This window comes from Brassica rapa, unplaced genomic scaffold, assembly GCF_000309985.2.
Source record: "Brassica rapa cultivar Chiifu-401-42 unplaced genomic scaffold, CAAS_Brap_v3.01 Scaffold0456, whole genome shotgun sequence".
In the NCBI taxonomy this organism is placed as follows: domain Eukaryota; kingdom Viridiplantae; phylum Streptophyta; class Magnoliopsida; order Brassicales; family Brassicaceae; genus Brassica; species Brassica rapa.
Genome location: NW_022610397.1, coordinates 20719 through 36218, shown reverse-complemented (window position 1 = coordinate 36218; position 15500 = coordinate 20719). Strand labels below are relative to the sequence as shown.

At 48.3% G+C, this 15500-nt stretch overlaps 1 protein-coding gene across 1 annotated transcript; it reads left to right on the top strand.

Annotated features, from left to right (window-relative positions):
• The first annotated feature begins 423 nt into the window (after positions 1–423).
• On the top strand, positions 424–2923 carry LOC117130409. The gene is made up of 4 exons (XM_033283283.1): positions 424–1530; positions 1651–1901; positions 2226–2607; positions 2687–2923. Exons 1-4 carry the CDS (start codon positions 424–426, stop codon positions 2921–2923), a joined length of 1977 nt encoding a protein of 658 aa, XP_033139174.1.
• The last annotated feature ends 12577 nt before the right edge of the window (positions 2924–15500 follow it).

The following is a 15500-nucleotide window of genomic DNA, read 5'->3' as shown; positions in this document are numbered from 1 at the left end:
TGATGTTTTTCTTGAATGGGAAAGAAAATTGAATATGTCTTTGATTGTCAAAACTTTTCTGAACTTAAGAAAGTTAGACTAGCTGTTACTGAATTCTCTGGCTATGCTATTAATTGGTATGATCAAGTTGTGACCCTTAGGAGGAGAACAGGTGAGAGACCGATTGAGACATGCGATGAGTTTTCCATGCTGATGAGGAGACGATTTGTTCCTGCTCATTATCACCAAGACCTCCACCAGAAACTCAGATGCTTGCTTCAAGGCACTAAGTCCGTGGAAGACTACCACCAGGAGATGGAAACTTTGATGATCAAGGCTGATGTAGACGAGCCCAAGGACGCCACTATGGCTAGGTTCCTCTCTGGCCTTAACCGAGACGTCCAAGACCGTATGTAGCTTCAAGAGTATGGTAGTGTGGAACAGATGCTACACAAGGCCATCTTGATCGAGCAACAAGTTAAAAGGAAGAGTTTCTCAAAGCCGGCCATTACCTCTAAACCGGCCTACTCTCCTAGACCGGCTTTTGCTCTTAAGCCAAGCTACCAAGACAAAGGTAAGTCTTCTTCCACAACACATAATGCTTTTAAAACTGATGTCCCTGCTCGTGATGAGAAAGGAAAGGCAGTTGATACTTTTGGCCGAGCAAGAGACATTAGGTGTTTCAAATGTCAAGGTCTAGGACATTTTGCCAAAAACTGTCCCAACCAACGAGTGATGATTCTTACGGAGAATGGAGAAGTTGAATCTGAGGATGAGCAGGAGAACAAAGAAGATCTTCGTCCTATCTTTGATGAAGAGGATGAGTCCTTTGGATATCCGCATCAAGGGCCACTACTCGTTTCTAGGAAAGGCATGGTCAAGTCTATTTTCGATGAGACGGACGACCGCTTGGTCGATGGTTCCGACCCAGCCTTTGATGATGAGTCCGACCCGATCTATGATGAGGTGCCTTGCTTCGACTATCCAGCTCATGGTCCTCTACTTGTCACAAGAAGAACTCTGAGTGTCCAACCCAAAAACAATGAAAAGGAACAAAGGGAGAATCTCTTTCATTCTCGATGTTTAGTTTCTGAAAAGGTTTGCTCTTTGATTATTGATGGTGGGAGTTGTAGTAATGTTGCTAGTGACACTCTTGTCAGGAAACTAGGACTTGCTACTCGGCCTCTCTCTCGTCCTTTCAGGTTGGAATGGCTAAACGAGGCTGGAGAACAGTATGTGAAAGAGCAAGTCACTGTCCCTATTACCATTGGCCGATATGAGGACGAGGTCGTTTGCAACGTTCTTCCTATGGACGCATGCCACATTCTCTTGGGCCGGCCATGGCAATTTGATAAGAGAGCCGTGCATGATGGCTTCACAAACCAACACTCCTTTGATCATAAAGGGAAGAAGATCACGCTTGTTCCTTTGACACTTTTGGAGGTTCATCAAGATCAGATCCAGCTCAAGAGGAACCGTGACAAGGAAACCAAGCCAGATGAACCTGAATCATCCCAACGGAACTCCAATTTCTATATCAAACAAACTCAGGTCAAGAGATCTCTTTACTCTCAAAAGCCATTTCTTTTACTTGTGTACAAAGAATCTCTTATGGCTTCTTCTTCTGACCTTGCACCTGAGATTCCGAGTGAACTTTTAGATGTTTTGCAGAAGTATTATGACTTTTTTCCAGATGAGAATCCTAAGGGAATACCTCCAGTACGAGGCATTGAGCATCAGATCGACCTTGTTCCAGGTGCGTCTTTACCAAACCGGCCAGCTTATCGTACCAATCCGGTAGAGACCAAGGAACTTCAGAAACAGATTGGTGACCTTCTTGAGAAAGGCTACATCCGGGAAAGCCTCAGTCCTTGTGCCGTTCCTGTCCTTCTCGTGCCCAAAAAGGATGGTTCTTGGCGCATGTGTGTGGACTGCCATGCCATCAACAACATCACGGTAAAGTATAGGCATCCCATCCCTAGACTAGACGTCATGCTTGATGAGTTGCATGGATCATGTGTCTTTTCTAAAATTGATTTGAAAAGTGGCTATCACCAGATTAGGATGAAGGAAGGTGATGAGTGGAAAACCGCATTTAAAACCAAGTTAGGATTGTATGAATGGCTTGTTATGCCATTTGGTCTTACTAATGCACCTACCACTTTCATGCGTTTGATGAATCATGTCTTGAGGTCATTCATAGGTCATTTTGTTGTTGTCTGCTTTGATGACATTCTTCTCTATAGCAAAAACCTTGAAGATCATAAGATGCATCTCAAATCTGTTCTTGAAGTTCTTAGGAAAGAAAAACTCTTTGCCAATCTTGGTAAATGCTCTTTTGGAACAGATCACGTGGTGTTCTTAGGTTTTGTTGTAGGTGCTGATGGACTTAGAGTGGACGAGGAGAAAATCAAAGCCATCCGAGACTGGCCAAGTCCTTCGACCGTGGGCGAGGTAAGAAGCTTTCATGGTCTGGCCGGTTTCTATAGACGGTTTGTTCCGGACTTCAGTTTCATTGCTGCTCCTCTGACTGAAGTGATCAAGAAGAACGTTGGTTTCAAATGGGAACAAGCCCAAGAAAAAGCTTTTCAGATGTTAAAAGTGAAGTTGACTCATGCTCCTTTACTTGTACTTCCTGATTTTTCTAAAACTTTTTGAGATTGAATGTGATGCTTCCGGAGTTGGGATTGGTGCTGTCTTGATGCAGGATAAGAAACCCATTGCTTACTTCAGTGAGAAGCTTGGAGGTGCCACACTCAACTACCCCACCTATGACCAGGAGCTATATGTGTTGGTGAGAGCTCTCCAAACGTGGCAACACTATCTTTGGCCTAAGGAGTTTGTTATCCACACGGACCACCAGTCCTTGAGACATCTTAAGGGTCAACAGAAACTGAACAAGAGACACGCACGTTGGGTTGAGTTCATTGAGACATTTCCTTGAGAATAATCATGCCAGACTTGAGAAAGATCATGCCAGACTTGAGAAAGATCATGCCAGACTTGACTTGGATCATGAGGTTTCACACAATGATCGAGACTTCTCTCTTTTAGCTCGATTGGCTCGTACCGCATGTACCGACGACCGTGCTGATGATCTCTCTACCTTGTTGGATCAATCATGGACTTTTCCTTTGGACATTTCTCTAAGGCAAGGATCCTTAAGCTATCAGAAGACTTGGGTTTTGTTGGAACGCAACTTGTCCGATCAGAACGCCCCGCGGCCTTAGCAGAACGTCCTGCGGCCCTTGCTGATCGTCCCGCCAATGTGACTGTCCTTACCGCCTTGGACTTAGCCGGTTCAGATGCATCTGGATGGAAGCCGATCAGTCACATTAATTAAATCTTGTCTTTATTTTCGTTTAATGACTAGATCTAGATCTAGATCTACTTCTCATTTAATTCCTAGATCTACAAAACTCTATAAGTATGAAACTCTTTTCATTTGAATAATCAGAAAATCGTTTTTGTCTGAAGTTTGAGTTAAACTCTTTGTTCTTCGTTTAAAATTCTTTAGCAAACGGGTTTAGTCTTGTCGAGAGGCCGGATTCGGGCGTTACACTGACGGACACACACGGACACACACGGACAGCCACGGACGTCCTATGTGTGCTGACGGAGAGCCACAGACAGCAACGGACGTCCTGTGTGTGCTGGCGGACACCCACAGACGTCCTGTGTATACTGAACAGACAGCCCACGTGGGCCAAAATTACCCAAACAGTCCACGGAGAGGGCCAGCGTGCTGAGTCCAAGGACCAACATGCTGATACGTGTACTGATGGACAGCCACGGACGTCCTGGGTGTGCTGACGGACACAGACGGACACACACAATGTAAGACCCGTTCCTGGTCTCTCGACCCAACTGGATACGAATGCTTACTTATTAATTTCTTTGCTTGTCTGATTCATTCTAAGTCTTTTATTCACTAAGTCATATTCGAATATGAGGTTCATAAACAAAGGAACAGATTGCACAGCGGAATAATAATGTGTTAACTTTGTATTACTTAGAAACATGAGATCTAATACACAACTTCTTAACAGTTTCATAGACAATCACTAGTTCGTCCCTAGCATCATCTACCCACACGTTACACAACCTCTCACTGACCGAGCCTTCACGGCTCCTTGGCTTGGCCAGAACCATCCTTTGTTCCTGAAACCATAACCAGATAAGCATTAATCATAACCGAGAATAGAACGGAATGATTCTACAATGCTTGGCTTTGTCCCTAGAACTTAGATAAACCTCAGTCAATATAATCATAAAAAGTATGAACCTATCTACCGTATCCTAAGTCATCCAACCAACCACCCCTTGACTTAGAATCAGATAGATAGTCCAGAATAGATAAACAGAACACACGAAAAAGATCTGGATCGTCCCAAAGACCAATCCGTCTAACCGGATAGAATCTAGGTGCGACCGGCCAATGAAGTCTGGCTCGATGGCCCAACGGACTCCCTTACCTGATCCGGCCTTAGGCCTGGATCCAATCGGCCGAGTAAGCCTCAAGCCTAATCCGGAAGGCTTAGCAACCGGTCAGACCTTGCGACTCTACCTTGGCTTAGACAAACCGTGACCTTGTATTAATTAAACAAGCCATAGGCTGATCCATAAGGATCGGTCATAACCTGTCCCGAAAGACACCGTTTGGAACATGCACCCTCTGGCCATTCGTACCTCTCGGTCCTCATACCTTTTGATGTTCGTAACCTTTGGTATCTCATACATATTGGTCACTAACACTCTTTGGCAACTCACAACCTTTGGTAACTCATGACTCTTGACAACTCGTGTCATTCCCAACCGTTCGTCCTAACCGCCCAGTCTTGGAGCGATCGGACCGTCCGTCTAACCGACCAGTGTCTACGCTAGCGGTTTGATTATGTTCGGCCAAAGCCTAGGGACGTGTCCCTTGGACTCAACCAACACAACCTTTCGTGTTTAACCAGAGAGAAGAGAAGAGAAACGAATTGAAACATATAAGGAGAGCCTGATGGGTCTCTGGAACCGAGCAAAGCCGCGGTGCGGTCGCATGGACCGTTTGTTTGGTCTGATGGAGCCACGGCCCATCACATACCTTGTGAACCATGTCTGGGTTCTCCATGCTCTTCTCCTTGTCTTGATCTCCCATTCTCCCATTCTTGACCAGAGTTAGTTCCCAAACGATCAGAGTTGCCGGAACACAACACCACCACACTCGGCCTTTCTCTTGGCCGGAACTCTCTCTCTCTCTTTCTCTGTCTCTCTCTCTAAGTTTTTCTATGAGTATTTTACGCTGGAATTGGATAATGAAACCAACAGGAGAGACCCCATATTTACAGAAAACGAGGGGGTAAGTCTTGCCCCACGAACAGGCACGACTTGCTAGCGAATGGGCACCATCGGGCAAGGGTTGTGCCCTCTCGGCCACTTGCATCCATTCAGCCTTTCTGATTGGGTTTGGGGTCGGTCATAAGCCCAACCCACGCCCCAAGCCTCCTGGACTTAACCCACGGCCTTGTCCAAGGACCCAACAGCCCATGGCCTCATGGCCGGACCTCACAGCCCGCCACTGACCCGGCCCCGGACCATCGGCCTAAAACCCGAACAGTCTGTCTAGCTGAGATGAGCTGACTCACAGCTGCCTCAGCTGAGTGAGCTAGTAGTCCAGCTAGTGGAGCTGACTTAGTAGGGACTGAGCTGGAGTGAACTAAGCCTAGCTTTGTTGAGCTGGCCGAGCTACTCGTCTACTTCGTCCAGTTACCGTCTTACTCGTCCTAGCTGTCTCTTAGCTTATATAAGGTTAAGTCTAAGTTTCCTTATGTTCTTAACCCTCTTTCTCGACCATGGAACGCTTGCCTTGATGTCCTAAGACTGGCTGGTACGTTTCCTCGAACCATGACCGTCCCGACAATCCTATTCAGGATTGGGGGCGTGACAAGTCTCCCCCCCTGATAGAACCAAAATCAGAAAGGATCACTTTAGCTGGGTGTTGGATATGAACCGAGAAGCAAATGGCGCTTCTGGAACTGAGATGGATTGAAAAGATCGTCAAGAGATGCGGAATGGCTCTTGATATACCCACGATCTAAGGCTAACCACCTAAGAACGAATGTAGTGTGTTGGCTAACCACCAAACGACACACAAAGATGATTGGCTGACCACCAAATCAACAAGCCGGTTCAAACCGATGAACTAGCTAAGAACTCTCTCTCTCTCACTCAGAGAAGAAACGAAATAAACAACCAAAATGAACTGATTTTATTCATCAAAGGGACTACATATTTATAGTGTTTTGTAGTCAAAGACAATAAAAGAAAATGTGGGAAAACAATGCATAGGAAATATAAATTTGACTAGATCAAGTCAAGGCACGGAAAATAGAGAAGACTAGATCTGGTCAAGGCACGGAAAATAGAGAAGACTAGATCTGGTCAAGGCACGGAAAACGGAGAAGACCAGTCAAGATGTCTAGATTCATCCGAACCAGATGGATGCACGGGATAAAGATAAGGACGCTTGCGGGACTGTCTGGATGGTCCGCCGGATGAGAATGCATGTCCGTCTTTGGTTTTTTCACCACCCAAGCTAAGTCTGGCTCGACCCAAGTCAAGTATGGCACGGTGAAAAAGATGAACCTCGGTTGAAATGTTCAGAACGTCCTGAACTCCATGCTGAGCTGGTTCCATGTAATGATCCGTGGTCTGCGGCACATCACCCCCCCCTTGGGATGGATTCGTCCTCGAATCCGAGTCAAATGTTTCCACGGAAACAAACTGATCCAACCACCCCGGGTACTCTGCTTTCATTCTAGCTTCGGTTTCCCATGTGATTATTATATCCTGACCATTACAGTCCCAGACGACCTTGACCATCTGGACCATCTTCTTCCTTGTTGCTTTTTCCATCCTATCTATGATTCGAACTGGCCTCGTTTCCAAGGTTAGGTTCTTACCAAGATCGTCTGGAATGGCAGGAAGAGCGATGTCTTGGTCCGTCAGACATTTCCAGAGTTGGGAGACGTGGAACACATTATGAAATGCGTCCATCTTGGCCGGCAAGTCCAACTTGTAGGCCACCATACCAACTCTTTCAATGACCTTGAACGGCCCCAAGTATCTCGGATCTAATTTCCGTCTCCTGGAAATTCGGACTCGTCCTTGAAGGTAATCATTTTGAGAGACACCAAGTCACCTACTTGAAACTCGAGATCTTTCCTTCGTCGATCTGCATAGTTCTTTTGGCGGTCTTGTGCCCGTCTCATTTTATCCCTCAAGAACTTGATCTTTTCGGTTGTCTCTTCGACAATATCCGAACCAATCATGCTGCGTTCCCCAATTTGGGTTCAGCACAAGGGTGTCCTGCATGGACGCCCATACAAAGCTTCGTATGGCGACATGCCAATACTACTATGGAAACTATTGTTGTAAGCAAATTCCACCAGAGGTAGATGTTTTTCCCAGGAATCACCCCAGTCTAAAACACATGCTCGCAACATATCTTCGAATGTCTGGATCGTACGTTCAGACTGTCCATCAGTCTGTGGGTGATAGGCAGTACTCATGTTGACTCTTGTACCTAAAGCTTTTTGGAAACCTTTCCAGAAGTAAGATGTAAACCTTGAATCCCTATCTGACACTATACTTGCCGGCACACCATGTAGTCGGACGATCTCATCAATGTACATATGTACAATCTGATCGACCCCATCAGACTTCTTGATAGCCAGAAAGTGTGCTGATTTGGTTAGGCAGTCGACCACAACCCAAACCGCATCTTTCTTACTCCTCGTGGTAGGGAACCCGGTCACAAAGTCCATTGTGATGTGATCCCATTTACTCTCTTTAGAATTTCGTCTACTCTAGACTTCATTCTTTTTCAGATCTTAGTCCACGACTAGATCAAATTCAGTCCCTAGGACGGTTATGGGACGGTTATGGGATGGTTATGGGACGGTTTTGGGAAGAAGGGATGTGATTTTTGGTAACTGTTCGCCCAGGCGGTTGGGGACAGTTTAAGTCGTCCTCTCTCTCTCATTTCTGCCATTCTGGTCGATTTTTACTCACTTTCACACAGAGAGAAACACAGAGAAAATTCAAGAGAGAAAGAGAGACACAAACATTGGATTGGCCGATTTGATCCAAGAGATTGTTCTTGAGTGTTCCTGGTGTGTTTGGGCGTGTGATCAAGAGAATGGATTTGAGGCAGAAAGACAAGGAGAAGGCAAAGGAGAAAGAGAAGGAAGTCGCCCCTGGAGACCAAACTCCTAAGGTGAGAGGTGTGGCCAAGAGTAACCGGACAAGGCCGCGGATGATGGCCGTGTGAGTCTGGCCGGTTTGGATCGATTGGCCACTCCTTACTCTGACTTCTTCTACTCTGTTTCTCCATATATTGTACTATGGATTGTTTTATGATATTACAGGGAAGGATCTATCGATCTTAAGGCCTTGGCCTGACCAAATCCCCATGAAAGCCCCTTGTTCTTGTGTGGGCTGTTCATGGCCGAGATCACTATGATCTGAGCCGGTTCTTTTGAATCTTATTATGGGAATATTTTTCTTCTGAATTGTCATGATTTATCATGAATTTTATTTGGTATTTGGATCTCTTTTTAAAGGGGTCAGATTTGACATTTTTGATGATTGTTCTTGACTAGATTGGATCCGACCATGCAATGTGAACTGATTCTTGTTTTGTAATCTAACCTTGTGATTGTGTGTTTGTTTGTGTTGGATCCAGGACCAGAAATGGACCGTGGTAAGGGAAAAGCACCATGAGGACCGCGGCCATGGGAAGATGTGTGGTGATTGGGTTGATTCTGAAAATTGTGTAATTATTGTAGCCTATTGTGCAACTTGTGAACTTATGCGATTCTAGTGTGTGATCTATTTATTAGGATGGTGAATGATGTACGAACCTTGGTTATTATCTATGAAATATCTATTTGCCATAGTCGATGTTGGATTGTTTAAGTGTGAATGTTGGAACCTCAAAACTCTGAAAAAGACTAAGAATTATTTAACACTTGAACTTGAATATGTAAATGAAACTGGTTGCATTGTTTGGTGAGGCCGCGGTCTGGTTGGAGTGGGAAATCCAGGATCGGGTCTTACAAGTTGGTATCAGAGCATTCTTTATTCTAGGATTTGTTGGGTTATTGGTTCACCACACACTTGGCCGTTTGGACTCATGGTGAGATAGTTGGGTTCTAAGTAATCTTTTGTACTGATTAACTTAGGAGTGATTGAGGTTTGTGTGTTCAGTTGTGGACTAACCTTTTGTTTGTGTTTGTAACTCCTAAGGGTACAAGAAGGTATAAATCTCGGAAAGGAAAGGAGGCAACTGGAGCGTCTGGAGCCGTGGGGCAGGATGGTGCTGAACAGACCGGAGTGTTACCAGCTGGAACCATTCCAACCACAGTGCTACCGGCTCTGGTGGAGCAGGTGGACAATGCAACCGGACTTCCAGTGGGTCGAACTCTTCCTACTGAGGTTAATGAAACTAATGTGGACGAGCAGCAAGAGCAAGTCCATGAAGACGATACTGGGTCGCCCAACGTTGGTGCTGGGAGTGGCCAGAATGTTGATGCAAACAATGTTCGGGTCACTGGTGCCGAGGAGGTCATTGAGCCGACCATAAGGGGCTTGGTGGAGGCTATGCAGATCATGGGAGCTCAGATAGCCTCCTTGACACAGGCGTTCACACCATTGGTGAACTCGTCCGTGGGACAGGCTAATCCCCCGGTTCGGGTTGCTGCTGGAGTGGCTGATGTTGGTGCTGGCCGTGTGGCTGAGGTGATAGAGATAGACCCACCGGTCAGGCCAGTGCATGGTATGGACTACCTGAAGGTGCTGGAGCATATATCCAAGTTGGGAACCAAACACTTTGCTGGAAGTGTTGATCCTATGGAAGCGGACGAGTGGAGAACCATGTTGGTTCGAAACTTCAAGTCCACACGATGTCCTGAGGATTACCAGAAGGACATAGCAGTACACTTCCTGGAGGGAGATGCACATAATTGGTGGTTAGCTTTGGACAAGCGTACCAATGGTACCATTGAGCACTTTGCTGACTTTGAGGTTGAGTTCAACCATAAGTACTTTCCTGCTGAGGCGTGGGATCGTTTGGAGTCCAAGTTCCTGGACTTGACACAGGGACGGAGGACAGTTCGTGAGTATGAAGAAGAGTTCAACCGACTCAGGAGGTATGTGGGAAGAGAACTGGAGGATGAGAAGGTTCAAGTCCGAAGGTTCATCCGAGGCCTAAGGGTGGAACTTCGAACCTACTGTTCTGTTTGTAAGTTCCACACGGTTTCTGAGTTGGTTGAGAGGATGGCCTTGCTGGAGACCAACCTCACCGAGGAGGGTAAGCAGAAGCTAAAGAGTGTGGTGGTATCCTTGGGTCAGAGTGGTGACAAGAAGAGGAAGAGGGACTCGACCGAGGAGGGTAAAACCTCAAGTGGTAGGTGAGAGTGCCCTAAGTGTGGTCGATACTACGGTGGAGAGTGCTTGAAGGTCATGGGTGCCTGTACTCGATGTGGTAAGATGGATCACTCAGCCAAGGATTGTCCAAGCCTGTTGGGTGAGTCCAGGACCTTTCACCACTGCGGCCAGAAGGGCCACTACCGCAGGGATTGCCCTAAGTTGCAAGGCAACCAAAGTAAGGGATGTGGAGAGGCTAGCAGGCCAGTCCAGGGACGAGGCCTGACCTCAACACCTCGTGTGTATGAGCTATCCAAGGATGTGGATGGGACTCGGCCTTTCCAAGCGATCACTGGTAACATTCTAGACTACTACTTTTACAATTCCAGTAGAATTGCATGGTATGGAACCTAGGATGGATAGATATACTTTGATGGGTCTTGTGTAGGGACCTTAAGTATTGGTGGTGTGGAAACACACACATTATTTGATACTGGAGCTACACATAGTTTTTTGAGTCCAAGTATGATAGGAAAAGGTTTGTTCCAGTATGGAACATGGGATGGTCCTGAACGAGTGAGTGCGGCCTAAGGGCAAGTTATGAACTCACTCGGTCTGGTTAAGGACATCCCTGTGGTGATCTTCGATAGGCCGATGCCTATAGATCTGATTGTTGTCCCCCTCAAGCATCATGAAGTGATCTTGGGCATGGACTGGTTGGGAAAGTATCGGGCAACTCTAGATGTCACCGGAGAAGGGTGCAACTTGAGAACGAGTTTGGACCCCCGATTAAGTACCAAGGAATCAAGCCAACCTCTTGTAGTTTGGTGGTTTCAGCAGTCCAAGTAGAACGGATGCCTGGAAATGGTTGAGAGGCCATTTTGGCTACCATTTACACTGATGAGGTTATAGGGGCCTGTGACCCAGAGGGTATACCGTTGGTTCGAGAATTTCAGGATGTGTTTGGGGCACTACAGGGCATTCCCCCTGATAGGGCTGACCCATTCATCATTGAATTGGAACCTGGAACGGCCCCATTATCAAAAAGTCCATATAGAATGGCACCAGCTGAGATGGCAGAGATGAAGAAGCAACTTGAGGAGTTGCTTGAGAAGGGGTTCATACGCCCTAGTGTATCACCTTGGGGAGCACCAGTCCTATTTGTTAAGAAAAAGGATGGTAGATTTAGGCTGTGCATTGATTATAGGGGTTTGAACAGGGTGACTGTGAAGAATAAGTACCCTTTACCCAGGATTGATGAGTTGTTGGATCAACTCCGTGGAGCCAAGTGGTTCTCCAAGATTGACCTGGCCTCTGGGTATCATCAGATCCCCATTGCACCAGATGATGTGAGGAAGACAGCGTTCCGAACTAGGTATGGCCACTATGAGTTTGTGGTTATGCTGTTCGGACTGACCAATGCACCTGCTGCATTCATGAAGATGATGAACGGCATCTTCAGGGAATACTTGGACGAGTTTGTGATCATCTTCATTGATGATATACTCGTGTATTCCAAGACAAAGGAGGACCATGAAAGACACCTAAGGGCGGTGTTGGGCCGCCTGAGAGAACAGAAGCTCTTTGCTAAGCTAAGCAAGTGTAGTTTCTGGCATAAGAGCATTGGGTTCCTTGGACATGTGGTGTCTGATAAAGGAGTCTCAGTGGATCAAGATAAGATCAAATGTATCCAGGAATGGCCACAGCCAAAGAATGCTACGAAAGTTAGAAGCTTTTTAGGGTTGGCTGGTTATTACAGGAAATATGTCAAGGGGTTCTCGAGCATAGCTCAACCTATGACTAAGCTGACAGGCAAGGACGTGAGGTTCACATGGTCTGAGGAGTGTGCGAAAATTTTTGTAGCACTCAAGAACATGTTGACTAATGCACCTGTCCTGGTGTTGCCTGAGGCTGATCAGCCTTATGTGGTGTATACGGATGCGTCCATCACCCGAGCAGTCAACGGGAAGGGTCAGCGTGCTGAGTCCAAGGACCAACCTGCTGATATGTGTACTGATGGACAGCCACGGACGTCCTGTGTGTGCTGACAGACACACACGAACACAAACGGACAGCCACGGACATCCTGTGTGTGCTGACGAACACACACGGACAGCCACGAACGTCCTGTGTATGTTGACGGACACAAACGGACAGCCACGGACGTCCTGTGTGTGTTGACGGAAACACACGGACAGCCACGGACATCCTGTGTGTGCTGACGGACACACACAGACGTCATGTGTGTGCTGACAGACACCCACGGACGTTCTATGTACTGAACAGACAGCCCAAGTGGGCCAAAATCACCCGAAATGTCCACGGGAAGGGCCAGCGTGCTGAGTCCAAGGACCAGCGTGCTGATATGTGTACTGATGGACAGCCACAGAATTCCTGTGTGTGCTGACGGACACACACGGCCACACACGGACACACACGGACAGCCACAGACGTCCTGTGTGTGCTGACTGACAGCCACGGACGTCCTGTGTGTACTGAACAGACTGCCCACATGGGTCAAAATCATACGAACAGTCCACGGGAAGGGTCAGCGTGCTGAGTCCAAGGCCAACGTGCTGATATGTGTACTGATGGACAGCCACAGACGTCCTGTGTGTGCTGACAGAGACACACGGACACACACGGACACACACAGACAGCCCTGAACGTCCTGTCTGTGCTGACGGACACACACGAACGTCCTGTGTGTGCTGACGGACACCCACGGACGTCCTGTGTGTACTGAACAGACAGCCCACGTGGGCCAAAATCACCCGAACAGTCCACAAAAAGGGCCAGCATGCTGAGACCAAGGACCAGCGTGCTAATATGTGTAGTGATGGACAGCCATGGACGTCATGTGTGTGCTGACAGACACACACGGACACACACGGACAAACACGGACACACACAGACAGACACGGACGTTCTGTGTGTGCTGACGGACAGCCACAGACGTTCTGTGTGTGCTGGTGGACACCCACGGACGTCCTGTGTGTACTAAACAGACAGGCCACGTGGGCCAAATCACCCAAACAGTCCACGGGAAGGGCTAGCGTGCTGAGTCCAAGGACCAACGTGCTGATATGTGTACTGATGGACAGCCACGGATGTCCTGTGTGTGCTGACGGACACACACGGAAAGCAACGGACGTCCTGTGTATGCTGACAGACAGCAACAAACAGCCAAGGACGTCCAGTGTGTACTGAACAGACAGCCCACGTGGGCTAAAATCACCCGAACAGTCCACGGGAAGAGTCAGCGTGCTGAGTCCAAGGACCACCGTGCTGATATGTGTACTGATGGACAGCCATGGACGTCCTGGGTGTTCTGACAGACACACACGGACACACACGAACAGCCACGGACGTCCTGTGTGTGCTGACGGACACACAAGGACAGCCACGGACGTCCTATGTGTGCTGACGGACACACATGGACAGCCACAGACGTCCTGTGTGTGCTGACGGACACACACGGACAGCCACGGACGTCCTGTGTGTGCTGACGGACACACAGAGACGTCATGTGTGTGCTGACAGACACCCACGGACGTTCTGTGTACTGAACAGACAGCCCACGTGGGCCAAAATCACCCGAACAGTCCACGGGAAGGGCCAGCGTGCTGATATGTGTACTTATGGACAGCCACGAACGTCCTGTGTGTGCTGACGGACACACACGGACAGCCACGGCCGTCCTGTGTGTGCTGAAGGACAGCCACGGACGTCCTGTGTGTACTGAGCAGACATCTCACGTGGGCCAAAATCACCCGAACAGTCCACGGGAAGGGTCAGCGTGTTGAGTCCAAGGACCAACATGCTGATATGTGTACTGATGGACAGATACAGACGTCCTTTGTGTGCTGATGGACACACATGGACACACACAGACAGCCACAGACGTTTTGTGTGTGCTGACAGACACCCACTGACGTCCTGTGTGTACTGAACAGACAGCCCACGTGGCCCAAAATCACCCGAACAGTTCACAGGAAGGGCCAGCGTGCTGAGTCCAATGACCAGCGTGCTGATATGTGTACTGATGGACAGCCACGGACATCCTGTGTGTGTAGACGGACACACACAATCACAAACGGACGTCCTGTGTGTGCTGGCGGACACCCACTGACGTCCAGTGTGTACTGAACAGACAGCCCACGTGGGCCAAAATCACCCGAGCAGTCCATGGGAAGGGTCAGCGTGCTGAGTTCAAGGACGAACTTTCTGATATGTGTACAGATGGACAGCCACGGACGTCATGTGTGTGCTGATGGACACACACGGACAGGCATGGATGTCCTGTGTGTGCTTACAGACACACACAAACATCATGTGTGTGCTGACGGACACCCACGGACGGCCTGTGTGTACTGAACAGACAGCCCACGTGGGCCAAAATCACCCGAAGAGTCCACGGGAAGGGCCAGTGTGCTGAGTCCAAGGACCAGCGTGCTGATATGTGTACTGATGGACAGCCACGGACGTCCTGTGTGTGCTGACGGACACACACGGACAGCCACAGACGTCATGTGTATGCTGACGGACAGTCACAAACGTCTTGTGTGTACTGAGCAGACAGCCCACGTGGGCCAAAATCACCCGAACAGTCCACGGGAAGGGTCAGCGTGCTGAGTCCAAGGACCAACATGCTGATATGTGTGCTTGCGTACACCCACGGACGTCCTGTGTGTACTGAACAGACAGCCTACGTGGGCCAAAATCACCCGAACAGTCCACGGGAAGGGTCAGCGTGCTGAGTCCAAGGACCAACGTGCTGATATGTGTACAGATGGACAGCCACGGACGTCCTGTGTATGCTGACAGACACACACGGACACACACGGACAGCCACGGACGTCCTGTGTGTGCTAACGTACACACACGGACAGCCACAGACGTCATGTGTGTGCTGACGGACATCCACAAACGTCTTGTGTGTACTGAGCAGACAGCCCACGTGGGCCAAAATCACCCGAACAGTCCACGGGAAGGGTCAGCGTGCTGAGTCCAAGGACCAACATGCTGATATGTGTGCTGGCGGACACCCACGGACGTCCTGTGTGTACTGAACAGACAGCCTACGTGGGCCAAAATCACCCGAACAG